General features: G+C 37.7%; 1 protein-coding gene across 2 annotated transcripts in view; it reads left to right on the forward strand.

Moving 5' to 3' along the window:
- Nucleotides 1-18,227, forward strand: part of LOC127873701 (CLK4-associating serine/arginine rich protein-like) — a 41,950-nt gene extending 23,723 nt beyond the window's left edge. Inside the window, exons 12-19 of one of the 2 annotated variants that reach the window (XM_052417648.1) lie at nt 397-597; nt 1,536-2,411; nt 2,854-2,979; nt 4,110-4,158; nt 5,227-5,287; nt 8,715-8,773; nt 9,969-10,321; nt 16,854-18,227. In XM_052417648.1, coding sequence (XP_052273608.1) covers nt 397-597; nt 1,536-2,411; nt 2,854-2,979; nt 4,110-4,158; nt 5,227-5,287; nt 8,715-8,773; nt 9,969-10,321; nt 16,854-16,914 — 1,786 coding nt within the window. In that variant the 3' untranslated portion in view covers nt 16,915-18,227. Of the gene's footprint in view, nt 1-396; nt 598-1,535; nt 2,412-2,853; nt 2,980-4,109; nt 4,163-5,226; nt 5,288-8,714; nt 8,774-9,968; nt 10,322-16,853 lie in introns of those variants that run through there. The other variant, XM_052417650.1, reaches the window with a different exon arrangement.
- The last annotated feature ends 1,021 nt before the right edge of the window (nt 18,228-19,248 follow it).

Below are 19,248 nucleotides of genomic sequence, written 5' to 3' on the forward strand. Positions count from 1 at the left end.
TAAAAGAATGCTTTAAAATATAAAATAATGGTATTTTGTTTGCATGAATTTTTATTCACCTCTTGAGCTTGAACTATGACTTTAATACGATAAATGTCTTCTTAAACAAAGCACATTCATGGCATTACTGTTGCTAAAAACTTTGATAGTCAGTTTAGGTAACAGTTTGTTAACTTCAGACCAAAATAAATTAATTTTAAAATAATGTTATTATCAAACATAAACAAATTATTTGAGAAAAGAAATTGTTTTCAATTAACACATATATAAAAGGGTTTACATTTTAGTCACAAGAATAACTTGATAAAAAAATTAACGGCCTTTAGCTCAATTGGCTGTTAGTTACTAGGCATCGTAATGCAATTGTCACTGAAACAATTTAGTTTTAATCTAAAGGTCGTCGTCGTCAAGATCTCGCTCGCGATCCAAGTCTCCGCCGCGGCACAAACGTCGCAAGACGTACATCACCAGCTTCGGGGGCAATGATGATAGCGAAGGGGAGGGGGTCGTACAGGGCCCTGCTCTGCCCCCAGGGTTCCTCCCCACAGCGCCTGGGTCAGCTAGCGAGGGTACACACCCCCACACCTCACCCTCATGGTCGGTCATTTTGCTGTATTTGATTCTCCCGTCCCTGGTTCAACTGACCTACCTGCTATGGGGCTTCATTAGGAAGGAGTCTGGCAATAATACGGGCCACGCCCTGGGAAAAGGGGGCTTAATGCATGTGTGTTCAGTGTTGTTCCAGATTAGCCTGTGCAGTCTGTGCAGGCTAATGACGAACAACACTTCCACTTTTATGGCTTTTATTGTTTAATGAAGATTCTGTTTAGTAAAAATCCAAATAAGATGGAAAGTGTCAGCCCTTATTAGCCCCTGCAGACTGCACAGGCAAATCTAGGAATATACTTTACGCACATGCATAAAACCCATAGCGTGGCTCACAACTATTAACCACGTTTTTGTAGAATATTTCTTGTGTTGAGTATCCAACTGATTGTTTGTGTGAAAGTCGTAGATGACAGTGTGAATCAGTTGTGGACTGTTAAAGATACTGATATATATTTTGTGGACTGGGTTTTATATGAATGGGACACATTTTATGGTGGTAAGAAACAAGTGCTGCAGATAAATTTATTTAAAATTGAATAAAAATTATTATCTAATAATTCCCCAAAAGTTGTTCAGTCCAAATAGTTCAACTTTTCCTGGCGTATCTACGTGTTCATTTAACGGACCCATTCCCAAAGTGAATGGTAAAAATCTTAACAAAAAAAAATAAATCCTAATTTCTAAAAAATATTATTTTTTTAAAGGAAGAATGAAGTGTGATTTTAATGATTATTATATATCAATTTGATTTTGTATACTATAATTTATTTGGTTTTGTTCTTATAATTTTGATTGTAATAAATTGTTATATTTCATTAGTTTTTCCCAAATCAGTGGACTTTCCTCACAAAAATTTCAGTTTTTCCCAAAATGTTCAGGAAATGGCCTTTTTTTCCATGAAGTACATCATTGTTGCCTATTTCCAGTGATCAAAAAGAGAAGAAAGAGACACTGAGTCAGAGACTGCGTCGTTCCCTGACTCCAGATGGCACTGGATCTCCTAGGAGTAAGGACATCGAGTATTCCTCGCAGAAAGCTAATGATTCTTCAAGTAACCAGAAAAAGTCAAGATCAAGATCACGCCAGAGGTCAAGGTCTCACAATAAACTCTCTAGAAGATCAATCGAACGAAGACCTAGGTCAAAATCTAATGATAGATATCGTAGGTCAAGGTCACGTGATAGAAGTAGAAGATCAAGGTCTGGTGATAGATTTCGAAGATCTAGATCACGCGATAGAGGTAGATGGTCAAGATCTCGTGATAGAAGTAGAAGGACAAGGTCACGTGATAGGGTTCGTAGGTCAAGATCTAATAATAGAAGTAGAAGGTCAAGGTCTCGTGATAGAAGTCGTAGAACAAGATCACGTGATAGAGGTCGAAGGTCAGTGTCAAGGTCACGTGATAAAAGTAGAAGGTCAAGGTCACGCGAAAGAAGTCGAAGGTCAAGGTCTAGATCAGGTGACTGGAGGAATGCATTGACAAAACGTTCCAAAGAAAGGTCACCAAAAAGGTCCCGTAGCAGTAGGTCACATGACAGAACAAAAAGTGGACGTTCACGTGACAGGTCAAGAAGCAAACGCTCTGAAGAGAAATCACAAAGTAGGCATTCTCGCAGTAAGTCACAAGCTAAAAGATCTCGTGAGAGATCAAAAGGTAAAACATCACCACGATTAGAGTCTAAGTCAAAGGCATCCAGATCACCTCAGCCCACTGAGGTCAGAAGGTCAAGGACAAAATCAAGTTCAAAATCACGAAGTTCAAGTAGATCCAGATCAAAATCCTTGGAAAAAGAAAAAGCAGAGTAAGAATCTGTTTTTATTCCATACAGTTTTTAATTCTGTTTAATGTAATGCTTACCAATTATTCTGCTTTATATGACAAAGCCACTAAAATTATTGATATATTTTGACACGGGTTATTTACGCATGACTAATTCACAACTGTGTGCATCTCTGCTGCCTTGGGGCCTTACTCTGATACTAGTTGATTTAGAAGTTTGGTCAAATGGCAATTAAGATGTTATCAATAAGGGCAGAGTGGCGCTTCAGAAAGGTGGCGTGGCTGGCACTGCGCAAAAAGGGTTTGGGAAACATTAAGGAAAGAAAATTAAAGGGCGCAAGAAAATAATAAGAGACAAGAAAATAATAACAGGATACTTTTATCAATGTTGGATCTGTACAAGCCTGATTAAGAATTTATATGTGCATGTCCTCATCATCGTATTTCCTACATGTGCCCTGCAGGTCCCCTGTGAAGCCGGTGATCAAGAGGTACCGTCGTGACCCCACCCCCTCCTCCAGCGACCTTGAGGACTCCGGGGAGGAGGAGGCCACCACAGCAAGAGTTGCAGCCCCAGCAGCCCAAGCTGGGTAACTAACTCTCAACTACAGAGATGTCATAAACCATTTACCACTCAGATATGCACTTTGATACAGTTTTAGTCCAAGTAGTCCCTTAGAAAATCTAAATAAATTTAAGACCTTTCTTTCTAGATTCAAGTAGTACAGGCTACTTTTTCAAGCCCAAAGGTACTGATGAGCCGCAAACAGAATAAATCTGAACAAACTGTTACTTTTTAGGCTGTTCTCAGAGCTTTTTTTCCTTCTGTGAGATTGGTCATTTTTCACAATTGGCAACATAAATTTTCACAATTTCAAGAAGTTTGTGACTCAAATTTTCACAATTTCAAAAAGTTGGCGACTTATTTTTTTACAATTTTGAAGAGTTAGCGACTCAGTTTTTCATAAAATGGGTGGGGCCAAGGCTGCTTCCCAAAAAACAGCGAAAAAAACACCTGGTCATGGTTTTATGCTATATGTTTTTATCCATTTTCACTTTGCTTTTGAGCTGGAAAGAGTTACAGTATAGCAGGGCGAAAAAAAGAAGTAAACAATTGTGTTCCAGGAAAGCTTTAATGATTCTCTTTTGACCTTAATATTGACCTTCTTTTTGGTTCAGAAGGGTCAAAATTCTTGGTGAACCAAAAAGGACATGCACTGTCTAAAATCATAACTGCTTGCTACAAAGTTTATCTTCATGCATGAATGTTTATTTATTAACATATCCACATCACTTGACAATTGATTGACTTATATGATAAGTGCCTTACTTGTCCTGTTTGCATGTATAAGGCTTGATTAGTGTTCAATATTTAAGATATTTTGCAAACTTATGATCGATCTGTTTGAAGAATGCAATATATATGTACTCTATGATTGTGTTATATTGATGATGTTCTCCTGTAGTTCATTTGTGGTATCTTGTCCTGGTTTTCTCAAGCACTTACAAGTTTTTTTTTAACATTGTGTCTTGCAGATATTTATCTGTTTGTTAAGGAATAAGCACTCTAACACTCTGAGGGCCTTAAGGCATAATAATCACCAGTTATTGTATAATAATTTATGCAATTTTAAGGTTTTTGAAAAAGCATTGATTTTCTTTCAATTTAAAAAAAATGAACTTGCACACTGCCATCCCTAGCCTGTGTTGTCTGTTGCAGGAACGGTCGAGCGCCTGGGGTGTATGGTAATGCCACCAGTCAGTCCCAAGTCAGTAAGAATTTCACTTTCAGGTCCATTCTCTGCGATTAACAATAAATCATAGCATTTAATCTTTTGTAGTTTGCCTAGCTCTGGGAAATCTAGGCTTAATGCATGTGCCTAATGTCGTCCCAGATAAGCCTGTGCAGACACACAGGCTGATCAGGGACGACCCTTTCATCTTTTTTGGTAGTTTTGGTATTAAGGAAATATCTTTGCGGAAATCCAGTTTAGGCGGAAAATGTTGTCCCTGAAAAGGCTGTGCAGACTGAGACAACACTTCAGGCACATGCATTAAGCCCTGTTTTACCAGGCTGCTTGCGGACATTTGAAATGCAGGATCTGCTCTGTGTATAAGATATGGCATCTTTTGTCAAATGCATCAGGATGGTTTTGTTTAAGCCCAGTCTTTCCATGTCAATTTTCTTCATGTTGATATCAATTTAATTTACCTGTCACATTAACCACAAATCTTGTTACCTCTTCATGCCCCCATCACTGAGAGGCATCAGTGTTTTTTGGACTCAGTGTCTTGTTGGTTGTCTAAAGCTGTCACTCCAAGGATATGATAGTATAATGCATCCATGTGGTAATGTATGAGCCTCTTTCTGTGCATCAAGTGTCATTCCAGATTCTCCTGTGCAGTTTGCACAGGCTAATCAGGAACAATACTTTTTGGTTAAATGAAATTGTGCGTTAAAAGGAAGTCTCTTCTCAACAAAAATCAAGTTTAGGTAGAAAGTGTGGTCTCTGATTAGCCTGTGCAGACTGCACTGGCTTATCTGAGACAACACTTTACACACATGCATTAGTTCCAGTTTTCCCAGACCCTGGCTCATATTAACAACTTATTTACACCCATCATGTGTCAGCTTTACACCCATCATGTGTCAGCTTTATTCTCGATTGACAAGTGAAATGTAGTAAAAATAAAAAACATGTAAAATTGAAAAAAACAATGTAAGTGTTATACATGTAATTGTTTTTTCACTTATTTGAGTGTCCCATTTGTGATCTATTGGTGGAACAGTATTTTATAATAATAATAATAGTGTGTTGTTGTCTTCCTCTGTTTAGCCGAAGCTTACGCCACAAGAAAAATTGAAACGCAAGATGCAAATAGCTCTCAGCAGGCAGTGTGAGTAGACAAGACTTGAACACATTAATTTTCGTTCATTTTGTGGGGTAAACGATCCATGTGAAAACCCTTAAACTTTAATGCCAACAAACATAAATGATCTTACAGAAAAATTCTATAAATTCAGTGCTTTCCACAGGATATTTTCAGAGGCCCCTGGGCCGTTAGTGGTGGGTTAGTGAGGGCAGCCCACTCCATAAGTTATTTTTTTTTACATTTATTTATGACATGCATTCATGCGTTATGACTCTGCAAGAAAAAACAGATAAAAAGTCATTGATAAAGCATTAAAAAAAAATTGTTTTAACACTTTCATACATAGATAAGCATAATCTGGAATCGATCGATTCCCCAATATTCCATTTGCAAAAGGATACAAGTTTTCAAGAATGTTAAAATCACAAATATTTGCCTGTTTTTCTTAAATCACAAACAAAATTTGGGATATGTGAATATTTTTGATAATAAGATTTGATGTAATAACATTCAATTGGGATGGCGGTTTTCCCACTGAACATGTGTAAATTGCCTGACGTGCTGTTCACGTTTTTATAAAACAATAAATAAACCCACACATTTCACTCGATGTTGTACGTCATGTCTGCATAGTTTTGGCTCACTTTTTATTGAGACAGGAACAGCACGAAATACATGATGCTCTTGTTATTTGAAGTTAGAATTTGTTAATGTCGCATTAATATTAAAATTTTAGAAGCATGTTTCGGATTACAAATTTAATTATGCTCATTTTAGAATTCAACAAAACATTTATTTATAGTTGTGTGTAATGAATTCAGTAATGATTTGTTAAAACCATTTACAAGTCAAATAAATGTTTTGTCCATATTATGCATGAAATGCACAATTTGCACGAGGATTACATCCGGTTGACATCATCAGTCTTCTAAGTGACTTGCCGAGATTTCATTGTTGAGGTGTAAACCTAAGGACTGATGAGTGTGGTAGTTTCCAAAGACAACAAACTGTCACAAGACCACACAATAATGGCAGTTATGTCACTCGTGGTCTGCATAATTTTACTGCAGGTATTAAATGCCTAGGAGTGCTGTCGTTCATGAAAGCATGCTCTCTCATTGTTCAATATTGATTTTGTAATACAACGTCGCCCCTCCTTAAGGTGGGCTAAAGTTGGAAAGAGATATGTGTACATATAATGACAGAGGCTCTTAAATTGGCTCTCGAAATATTCGGCGAATTCGACATCACTTTGATCTGAAGAAAAAAAGGCTAGTTGCAATTACTAAAAAAAATACACTTATAAGTAAATTTCAAGTGCCCTATGAACTCTGTTTTCGAAATACCAGGGCCCCGGGTAGGGACTGTTAAATGGCCTGTGGAAAGTACTGCAAGTACTTCAGGGGTAAATAATGATTGTTTAAAAGAGTAAATTGAGAGGACATTCTAACACAGCTTATGTCCTGCTCAATAGCCGGTAATATAAGCGAATGAGACTTCATTTATGTGAATCTGCAGTTAGTATGGCATGGGGGAAGAGGTTGTAATAGCAGCTATCAGGACTCATCAAATATCACCCTTTTTGATTAACAGCATTCTCTTAATGAACTTAATGAGGCCAAATGGACAAAAAGCTCTTTATCTGTACACACAAAAGTACGCTAAACAGATTACGACTTCAGCTGTTAGGCACGCCATTCGGCAACAAAAGCACCTGATACACAAGATACATGTATATGCATAATTCCAAAAAACAGCAATTCATGAAAAAATCAAAAAAAAAATTAATTGCATTGTCCAAAACCATATTAGAAACTTTTTGTTTCAAACAATTGTGAATGATTAAAAATCAAGGCAAAACAATAACAACCCCCTTCTATTGTATCATTGGAACTTGTTAACCCTATAGAAGTCACATTGTTAGTGCAATCAAGATGAAAGTTAGTCAGAACACTTGTTATATTGACTTCTTGGTCGAGTTCTAATATTTTGTTTGTTGAAAAACATGGCTGCCAGTGGCCAGGGCAATTTTGGTTGTATGGCTATAGTGAAAACTTGTTGACACTATGTAAGCCAAATTTATTAAATATTGGCTGATATTGAAACTGGGTCATGTGAGTTCAAAACTATGTCACTTGAACAAATAACAAAAACCACATAAAAAGACACCAGGTAATGAATCAGCTCCCACTTACTCATAAAAGTCTAGTTCGAAAATGGCTCAGATCAGTGAAACACTTAAGCTCACCTGATTGCTCAGGTGAGGTTTTAGGATTGGTCTTTGTCCGCCGTTTGCCCGTCCACATTTGGTTTGTAAACACTCTAGCATTCACATTTCTCAAGCATTCTTTATCAATGTTGCTGAAAGATCTCAGTCAAGTTTGATTATGAGCAAAATCACATAATTAATGCCATAATTATTGCCCTTAGATTGTCCAAATTTTCATTATATTATACAAAATTCTTGTAAACACTCTAGAGGTCACAATTTTGTTTCAGATTTTATGAATCTTTGTCATAATATTTATTTTTGTAAGGAAAGCTTGATGTTTGGTAAGGGGGGTCAACTGAAAATATAGGTCACCAGGTCAAATCTTACAAAAACAAAAACACTCCATACGCCAGAGTTTTGGTTCAATAATGATGAAACTTGACCAGGATATTTGTCTGGACAATATCTAGGTCAAGTTTGACGTTTGGTAAAGATTGAATGAACCGACTCCTCTCAGGTGAGCGAACTAGGGCCATCTTGGCCCTCTTGTTAATATAAGCTTAGAGCTTTATCTCCTTTAACACATGAGCCAGAGCCATGAAACTTGCCATAGTTGTTCTCAATCATCTGGGGGTGCATCACATTCAACACCCATAATCCTAAGGGCTAAGGTCAAGGTCACACATTGAGGTCAAAGGGCATTGTCCATCAGACCAGAAAACTTCTGTGCCCAGAAGCATATTGGCGTGGGATATCAATTCAACAAATTTGCATGTTTCTTTTATCATGATCATTTTATTCTGTTTGTTTTTTTAGCTCACCAGAGCACAATGTGCTCATGGTTGAGTTTTTGTGATTGCCTTTTGTCCATAGTGCGGCGTCAACATTTGCCTTGTTAATACTCCATAGGCCACATTTATAGTCCAAAATGGTTCCGGTTGGTTGAAAAAGATGGCCGCCAGAGGGCAGAGACATTGTGGGAATCAATGACGTAACTCAGATAATGTTTTTTTTTAAATATTAAAACTTTCAGAAACTAGCATCATTACATATATTGAACAAAACATAATCATTATAAAAATATAGATATTAAGTGGCTACCTCCTTCACAAAAAACACGAAAAACAATGCCATCTTGGAAGTAAAATTCCCACTAACCTTTCTTAAACCTGGTAAGCTCTCATACGCATGCCCCCCTGGTTAACTGTGTTTGCTTACTGCTGGAATATTGTGTTTCAGACAAGGCAGACAAAAAGGCTGAAGTGATAAGGCATGAGAAAATGGAGCAAGAAAAACTGGTAAGTTTTTTTTCCTGGTTTTTAACCAGGTTTTCCGAAGGAAAAAACTGGTTATTAGATTGGCGAATGTCGGCTGGCGGGCGGGCGGAACAAGCTTGTTCAGGCCATAACTTTTTTGTTCATTGTGAGATTTAAAAATCATTTGCACATTTGTTCACCATCATTAGACAGTGTGGAGCGCGAAAGAATTACGTCAATATCTCCAAGGTCAAGGTCACGCTTTGAGTTCAAAGGTCAAAAATGGCCATAAATGAGCTTGTCTGGGCCATAACTATATCATTCATTGTGAGATTTTAAAATCATTTGGCACATTTGTTCACCATCATTGGACGGTGTGTTGCGCGAAAGAATTACGTCAATACATGTATCTCCAAGGTCAAGGTCGCCACAACTAAAAAAAGATTGATTTTGAAACAAGGGGGTAACTATGAACAATCAGTAACAATGCACATTTTGAGTTGTCTCCCTTTATCAGACTTTTTTTCAAATTGAAAACCTGGTTTTGTAACAATTATGTCCCTTGTTTGAATGTGTTTGAAAAAGATAAACTTGAAATCCAATCTTTAGTAATACATGACTCCCTACATAATAAAGTTTAAAAAATCTTAACTTTTGCAACAAATTTTTTATTTGAAGTATTAAACTGCCAATAATGTAAAATCACTAAATCATTATTATTTGTTGGACATTATTTTAATGCCCCCCTTCGAAGAAGAGGGGGTATATTGTTTTTTGCCTGTCTGTCTGTCATTGTATGGTGTGTCTGTCTGTCCCAAAACTTTAACCTTGGTCAAACCCTATTGAAAATGAGCAATATTGGAGTTATAAGTCCAGAATTATCTCTCCTTGTATTTGAGAAAAAAATGAAAACATTTCGCCATAACTTTTGCAATATTGAAGATAGCAAATTGATATTTGGCATGCATGTCTATCTCATGGAGCTGCACATTTTGAATGGTAAAAGGTCAAGGTCATCCTTCAAGGTCAAAGGTCAAATATATGGGGGGGGGGTGCAAAATGTTTCACAAACACATCACTTGTTTGTTAATTTTTTGTGTAAATTGATCCAGCTTTTGTCATGTTGATGACCATAAATGATTTACATTACAATTGACACTGAATTATAAACCATTGAGTTGTGTTTTACTAATCAAACAGAACAAATGAATGTTTAACACGTTGTTTCTGCCATTAGGACCGAGAGGAGGAGCTACGTCAGCGTGCGGTAGAAATGAGGCGCCGTGAGCGTGAGAGACGGCACCGTGAGATGGAGGCTGGCAGCAGTGACGAGAGCAGCTCCGGGGCACGCGACCCGGACCGGGAACCAAAAGCAGAGGCCAAGTCACCACTGCCCAAACAGTACGCGCGCTCGCCCTCAAGACGTGACACTGGGAGGTCGCCCGGGAGACGAGATGGAACGAGGACTGCATTGAGGGACGCTTGGTCAAGGTCACCAGGCAGGGGCGACCTCAGCAGGTCACCGCGCAGACCAGGCAGTGGGTCAGATGAACGACATGACAGCCGGAATAAGGTGTCAAACAGCAGCAGGTAGTCATCATTAGAGCTTCAATCTTGAAATCGAGCTTAATTCTTGTGCATAAAGTGTTGTCCCAAATAAGCCTGTGCTGTTGGCACAGCCTATTGTGGGATGACATTTTCCACCTAGTCACCTGACTTGATTGTTCGCTAAGAAGAGACTTCTTTTAATGGAAAAATACCATAAAAGTGGACCATATTTTCCCTAATTAGCCTGTTAGGACTGAAAAGTCTTTTATCCTGTCACATGCCTTTAAATCAACCTGATAACCAGGTAACCTAATTACCCAAAAGATATTAGGCTAGTTGACCATGGACCTCGAATATCCATCAGTTGCTCACCGTGCATGCGCATGCCTTTACTATTTTTATCTGATTGCTCAGGTGAGCTTTTGTGACCAGTCTTTGTCCGACGTCCGTCCGTCCGTTAACATTTGTTCGTAAACACTCTTCGAGGCCACATTTATTGTCAGATCTTCATGAAACTTGGTCAGAAGCTTCGTTCCAATGAAATCTCGGTCGAGTTTGAAACTGGGTAGTGCCGGGTCAAAAACTAGGTCACTAGGTCAAAAAAAAACAAAAACTTGTAAACACTGTAGAAGTCACCTTTCCTGCCCAATCTTCATGTAACTTTGTCTAAATGTCTGTCTTAATGATATGTTAGTTGTGTTCAAAAGTGGTTCCGGTCCGTTGAAAAACATGGCCGCCAGTGGGCGGGGCAGTTTTCCTTAAATGGCTAAAGAGAAACCTTGTAAACACTCTAGAAGTCACAATTTTGGCCCATCATCATGAAAGTTAATCAAAACTTTGGTTTTATTGATATGTATGACGAGTTCAAAAATGGTCCAGATCGGTGAAAAAACATGGCCACCAGTGGGAGTGGCATTTTTCTCTATATGTATACACTGTAACTCCAATATAACGCGGATGACGGGGTCCAAGCCACGCAACAGCGTTATAACGGATCCGCGTTATAAGTATTGAGCTAATTTATTGCAGGGGGCTATAAAAACAGGTATAGTATAGCCTATAATATAGGTCCTGTGTATTGCCATGCTGTGTTGTCATCCGCAAATACATGCATATAAACCGAATCGTATCGATGACAGTATACATACCGCTTTTCTAATGTGCACAATTATCTGATAATCCAATCAAGTTACAACATCACTTAAAAAAATAATAATCTTGAACATTTATGACGATAAATATGTTTATGAATTTCACAAACACAACTATATGCATACGCCATTTTCAGAAGTGTAAATGGAACAGTGCATCATGGGGCAGAGCTTTCATTGGATGAGCGAATTTAAATTTAGATTGAATGCAATACGATACATGTACAAAGAAAAATTTTATTGCGTCATACACCGTCATGCAAAAAACGTGCTTTCCGGGGACTCTCTGATACCGGGAAAAAATGAAAGTGAATCTCTGTTAACAATAACACTGCGTTAGCATGTATATAAATCGTCTGGATTATTTAATTAATTTAGTACACGAACTGAAAGATTAAATGACTAAATACTAGAATGATAATGAAATGACTGAAAAACTTGTTTTATACTGTGCGCAGTATATTTCATAGTCGCTTCTTTAATATAGTCAAACTGCAATCATATCAAAGTAAGAATGTTTTTATCGTTTTGAATAACTTAAATTTATAATTATCCCGCTTGAACTTATCTTATTGAAATAAGCGCACCGAACCGCTCTGATAGGGAATACATGTTATAAACACTGACACGCGACTTTAACACCTTTATTGACATTACACAACAGATTAACACCAATTAGCCGTCGGTGTTGTTTAACCTCGAAGCGATTAAAATCGGTTCCACGGACAGTTGAATAAAGCAATCAAGATGTGATCGCCGCCATCTTTGAATTGTCTGAAAATACATGAAGTTGCATAACATGGATTTGAATCAGAAATGGAAGGTTGGAGAAAAAACGGGATCCAAGACCCACCCGCGTTATATTGGATTCAGCGTTATAAGGGAGAGCGTTAAATTGGAGTTACAGTGTATACTGAAAACATGTGAAAACTCTAGAAGTCACATTTTTGCCCAATTTTCATGATATTTGGTCAGAACATGTGTTTCCTTGATACGAGAGTTGAGTTGGAAAATGGTTCCGGTCAGTTGAATAACATGGCTGCCAGGGGGGGGGGGCAGTTTTCTTATTTATATAGTAAAAAAAGCTTGTGAACACTCTATAAGTCACATTTGGTGAAAAGATTGGTTTAATATATATCTCAGAAGAGTTTGCAAATGGTCCCAAAGGGTCAATAAACATGGCTGCCAGTGGGGTGGGGCAGTTTTCCTTATGTGACTATATAGAGAGAAACCTTGTGATTGAACACTATAGAAGTCATTTATTTTGCCTTATCATAGTGAAACTTAGTCAATTCATTGGTTTTATTGATTTCTTGGACAAGTTGGAAAATGGCTCAGATCGGTGAAACACACTTTTTAGCTCACCTGATTGCTCAGGTGAGGTTTAAGGAATGGTATTTGTCCGCTGTCCGTTCGTCCACATTGGTTTGTAAACACTCTAGCGTTCACATTTCTCAAGCATTCTTTATCAAAGTTGCTGAAAAATCTCAGTCAAGTTTGATGATGAGCAAAATCACATAATTAATGCCATAATTATTGCCCTTAGATTGTCCAAATTTTCATTATATTATACAAAATCCTTGTAAGCAAAGTTTGATGTTTGGTAAGGGGGGTCAACTCAAAATATAGGTCATCATTTCAAATCTTACAACAACAAAAACACTCCCTATGCCAGAGTTTTGGTTCAATAATGATGAAACTTTACCAGGATGTTTGTCTGGTCAATATCTAGGTCAAGTTTGACATTAGGTAAAGATTGAATGAACCGACTCCTCTCAGGTGAGCGAAATAGGGCCATCTTGGCCCTCTTGTTTATTAATAAAATATACTTTTTTGATTAATAAAATACCAAATACATGTAAAGTAATGTTTTTTTAAACATTATTATTTAAACAGCATAATTTCGTCTTATTGAATTCATAATGAGTAACTAGATTTCTGTGTTGTTTAACAAGATGGAAGCTACCTAAGTGCTCTGCATGACGTGACGTCACAATGTTTTTGTTCGCGCATGATGTTTCCCATATTAAATATTTAAACACAAAATACTCAAAAACTAGATATTTTTTAGAAACATTTCAACAAAAGTTGTAAATGTGACATGATAAATAGAATAATAGGTTGATGACGTGGATGGTGAATGGTTATCTGGCTCGTTGGAGGATCTTATCAGGTTTGCCTTTGGCTCAAGCAGTAAATTCCTCCAACTTGCCACATAACCATTCTGCATCCACGTCACCAACTTTCCCCACAGACAACATAAGGTTGTGCATGCAGCATAATTTTTGCTGATATTCCACAAACTTGTTTTGAGGCTTCTAATTTTCTAAAGCACATCAACCATTTTAGATGAAGAATACTGTAGATAAACATTATAAAAATGTTGCTGAATGTTATTTGATGTTAAGTTATGTAATTAACATGTTCGAGTATCAGGGAAAATATTTATAAAAGAAGTTGAAAGGCTGTTCTAAACTATAGAAAAAAAATAAGTAAACATTTATTTTATGTGAAGTGCGAATTTCAAAATGATTGGTAATACGACTTGAACATTGTATCTTGAAATAATTGATGAAGGAATTTGAACATTGTTTCTCTAAATGATTGTTAATAGGACTTGCATCATTTATATCTAAATAATTGTTAATGGTATTGAACATGGTATCTCTGAATAATTGATAAAATAACTTAATCATTGTATCTCTTAATTATTGATTATAGAACCTGGATTTTGTATTTCAAAATAGTTGATTATATGACATGAACATTGTATCTAAATAATTGATAGTAAGACTTGAGCATTGTATCTTTAAATACTTGACAAGCAATGACTGGTATTGTACTGTACAAATTAAACTGGTATGTTTTGTTACATACATGTTGGTGTGCATACATGCCTTTATAATTTAGTAGTCATGTTCCAAATGTCAATTTGAATATGGGTATCGAAAAAATTGGAACACATTTTTTTGTATTCCTTGCCAGCTAATACAATTTCTTTAATCCACCTTATTGCACTTAAATTCATAGCCATACATTAAAAATAACAAAATGGTTCAGAATATCAGAAGAATTTTTTACTTTGAAGCTTATAAAAATGAATGATGTAATTATACCCAAACCTCCTGTAAACCTCCACTAATTGGGCCAGTGCAGTGTGGCTGTGTAAGGCAAGTTGTCTCCCTGTACCCAACCCTCTCTCTGAGCTGTAATTGACCGCTCTAGAGAACACTCCGGTCGCATGCTTGACTAGCCATGGTTGCTGTCAGTTGAGGTCTACTGATTTGCCTCTGGGCTGTGTACCAGACTCTGTACTGTATCGTTTCTATCAGTTTAGGTCTGCTGGTTTACATGAGGGCTGTGTGCCTCACTCACTTCTGCAGTCCCATACTTTACAGCCCAATATGGACTGGTTACAGTGTCACACTCACTGATCTAACTGATTTAGGATTGCGTAATGGACCCAGTCAGCTGTGGCAAATATGAAACCATTGGCTGGCAAATGGACAACAATCGAGCTCAATCATACCATTTTAATTTTATTGTTAAATAAATTAGGATAAATTGAAAGATACTGCTGGGTTATATAGTAAAATGATTGGGATGGCTTGCTTGAACATTTTTGTGGCATGTGTCCAGTCAGGCATGACACTTGCTTACACTGACACTGGCTAACATGGACACAGGCTTACTCTGGCTTACACTGACACAGGCTAACTGGCACAGATTAACACTAATGAGGCTGATACTGGTTGCCACTAACACTTTCTGACTCAGGCTGACTTGCTGGCACAGGCTAATAATGGCTGACACTAAGACTTGCTGACACAGGCTGATACCTGTATTGGCTGATACATTTGAGGCTGATACTGGCTGACACTAAGACTTGCTGACACAGGCTGAGGCTAACACAGGCTGAAACTTGCTCACACTAACTGAGGCTGACACTGACTTAAGCTGATACTGGCTGACACTAAGACTTGCTGACACAGGCTGATACTGGGTGCGGCTGATACTAGCTGACACTTAAGACTTGCTGACACTGGCTGGCACTAACACTTGATGACACTATGAATTGCTGATGCTGGCTGACACTAAGACTTGCTTACACAGGCTGATACTGGCTGCGGTTGATACTAGCTGACACTAAGACTGGCTTACACAGGCTGATACTGGCTGCGGTTAATACTAGCTGACACTAAGACTTGCTTACACAGGCTGATACTGGCTGCGGTTGATACTAGCTGACACTAAGACTGGCTTACACAGGCTGATACTGGCTGCGGTTAATACTAGCTGACACTAAGACTTGCTGACACAGGCTGATACTGGCTGCGGTTAATACTAGCTGACACTAAGACTGGCTTACACAGGCTGATACTGGCTGCGGTTGATACTAGCTGACACTAAGACTTGCTGACACAGGCTGATACTGGCTGCGGTTAATACTAGCTGACACTAAGACTTGCTGACACAGGCTGATACTGGCTGCGGTTGATACTAGCTGACACTAAGACTGGCTTACACAGGCTGATACTGGCTGCGGTTAATACTAGCTGACACTAAGACTTGCTGACACAGGCTGATACTGGCTGCGGTTAATACTAGCTGACACTAAGACTTGCTGACACAGGCTGATACTGGCTGCGGTTGATACTAGCTGACACTAAGACTGGCTTACACAGGCTGATACTGGCTGCGGTTGATACTAGCTGACACTAAGACTGGCTGACACAGGCTGATACTGGCTGCGGTTGATACTAGCTGACACTAAGACTTGCTGACGCTGATACTGGCTGGCACTAACACTTGATGACACTATGACTTGCTGACACAGGCTGTTACTGATAATGGCTGAGGCTGATACTGGCTGACACTAACACAGGCTGAAACTTGCTCACACTAACTGAGGCTGACACTGAATGAGGCTGATATTAAGACTTGCTGACACTGGCTGACACTAACCGAGGCTTATACTGGATGAGGCTGATACTGGCTGATAATGATTGAGGCTGTTATGGGCCGATACTAAGACTTGCTGACAGAGGCTGATTATTGTCTGAGGCTGATACTGGCTGACACTAACACTTGCTGACACAGGCTGATACCTGCTTACACTAAGACTTGCTGACTCTGGCCTATTTTCTGGTCCCGCTTGTGTAATCAGCGCGTCCTTAGTTTTACGTTGTCTTGTCATTTACATTGCATGATAATTTTTAGTTTAAAAAGTATTCAAAATGAATATGGATGTTTTAGAATAATCTTTTTCAAAACATTGTTTGCATTTAGGAACCTTTGCTAGTTTTGAACTTACAGTTTAGCAATTGAAAACATTGCAAAATTATAATTTATTAAATAGGAAAGTGCTATTATCACTTGTATTACCACAATGTAATGTGTCACATTTATTGTTTGTATTTCAGGTCAAGGTCGCAATCAAGGTCACCCAAATCAACCAACCGATTAAAGATTGTTGACTACTAGACTTGCAGGCAGCCTGTCTGCACATGAGACCTGGATCCGTATCCACCAAACTATTCTTTGACTTATGTAAAAAAAAAAAAGAATATTCTTACAAATTTTATGTTCCATTATTACAATCACACACTTATAATTACATCATTATAAAATTAGAACAATTTGTTAACAACATCATCACCTTTTTCAGCATGTATACATGTATATTCAATCTAGGAAGAAATGTTGTGTCAAAGTTTATAATTTATTAATAAGTCTAAGAATCAGTTGGTGAATACGAACCCAGTGTTGGCGCCTTTCTTCAACTGAGATCAGTGTTGGGGTGTTGGGAGGAAGAGTCGGATTTGTGACCATTTACTTGGCCATTTTTCCAACATTCAGTCATGGTTTTATCATACATCACTGCTTGTTTGGTAATTTGTTTATTATATGCTTTAGTGTAAATGCATGTGTAATTCTGAAAATTCTAGGTTGTTTTGCAGAACAATCAATTAGAATTAACTTTTGTATAAAATGAAAGAAAAGCGGTACATGATGCATTGAACGATAAATTGCTGTCAAGCACATGAGGTGCTTACTTACTTATTTGAAGACCAGTTGTAATTCTTGAAGCTTTTCATTATGCATTTCAAAAAATATTTGTGACTGATTCACAAGTCATACATTTATTTTGAGTTTCAAGAATTTATGCAAATGGTGTCCTGGTTAGATGTGTCCCATCTGGGAAAACTGGGCTTAATGCATGTGAGTGAAGAGCTGTCCGTGATATAGTGAAGAGGTGTCCCGAATATGCCTGTGTGGTCCACACAGGTTAATTGGGGATGACACTTTCTGCCTTAACTGGACTTTATCGAGAAAAGTGAATTCTTTTGAACAAAAAATTCCATTAACTCTTTCAGTGCTGGAATTGTGAAGGATTTTGCAAACAGTTTGGATCCAGATGAGACGCCACAGAACGTGGCGTCTCATCAGGATCCAATCTGGTTGCTATTCTGATAGTATTCTTTAAAAAAAAATCGAAAAAAATGCTAATTTTAGAAATTCAGCAGGCGACATTTTAGCAGACGACAAATTTCCCAGCATGCAAAGGGTTAAAGACTGCACAGGCTAATCTAAGACAACATTATATGCAGAAGCATTTAGCCCAGATTTATTAGAGGGATTCTGAATGGCCATCTAATTATACCAAAATGTTTGAGCATATTCCAGCAGGATTATTTAATTACCCATCCATTTTATCATTTTCCAGTCACTGATGCATGAAGTGGATATGTGTATTACTGTATATTTTAAATCTCTTCAAATAAAAATAAAACTGACTGGTTGATTTTTTTCTGATAATGTAATAAAGTGAAAATATTTAAAAAGAAATGAGTTAAACATTTCTAGGGAACAAAATGTTGACATCTGCTTGCACATATTTTGTTATGACCCTCGTAGGGTAGTATATAGTATTCGTACTGCCTGTTTGTCCGGCATTCCGTTTTCTGGAGATTTTTTGCGCAATACTAAGATATTGAGCTGATTTGTGGTGAGTCTACCTACAAGACCTTAAGATGAAGTGTGACATTGGTTCTGGTCCATTGATCTTTTGCAAAATTATGGGCCTTGGACTTTTTTTTTAGCTCTACTGGCCTATCTTATGGGATGTCATGGTGTCCGCCTGTCTGTCTGTCTGTCTGTCTGTGCGTTAGACTTTCTCTTGTTTATCCGATAAAGTCCACATTTTTCATCCGATTCTTTTCAAACTTGTTCAGTGTGTTGATATTAATAAGGACTCGAACCCTATTGAAAATTGGTTACATCAGAGTAAAAAGTCCAGAATTATCTCCCCTTGAATTTGAGAAAATTGTGAAATAAGGCTTGTTTACGCAATAAAGTCCACAGTTTTCATCCAATCATTTCCCAACTTTCACAGTGTCTTTATCTGAATGATGAGTCAAACCCTATTGAAAATGAGCAATATTGGAGGTACACATGTATAAGTCCAGAATTATCTCCCCTTGTATTTGAGAAAAAAATGAAAATCTTTAACATTTTGCTATAACTTTTGCAATATTGAAGATAGCAACTTGATATTTGGCATGCATGTGTATCTCATGGAGCTGCACATTTTGAGTGGTGAAAGGTCAAGATCATTCTTCAAGGTCAAAGGTAAAAAAAAAGAAAATCTTTAACATTTTGCCATAACTTTTGCAATATTGAAGATAGCAACTTCATATTTGGCATGCATGTGTATCTCATGGAGCTGCACATTTTGAGTGGTGAAAGGTCAAGGTCATCCTACAAGGTCAAAGGTCAACAAAAAATCAAAGCGACCGACAAACACATTCCTTGTTT

This window comes from Dreissena polymorpha, chromosome 3 (assembly GCF_020536995.1).
Source record: "Dreissena polymorpha isolate Duluth1 chromosome 3, UMN_Dpol_1.0, whole genome shotgun sequence".
NCBI classification, from domain to species: domain Eukaryota; kingdom Metazoa; phylum Mollusca; class Bivalvia; order Myida; family Dreissenidae; genus Dreissena; species Dreissena polymorpha.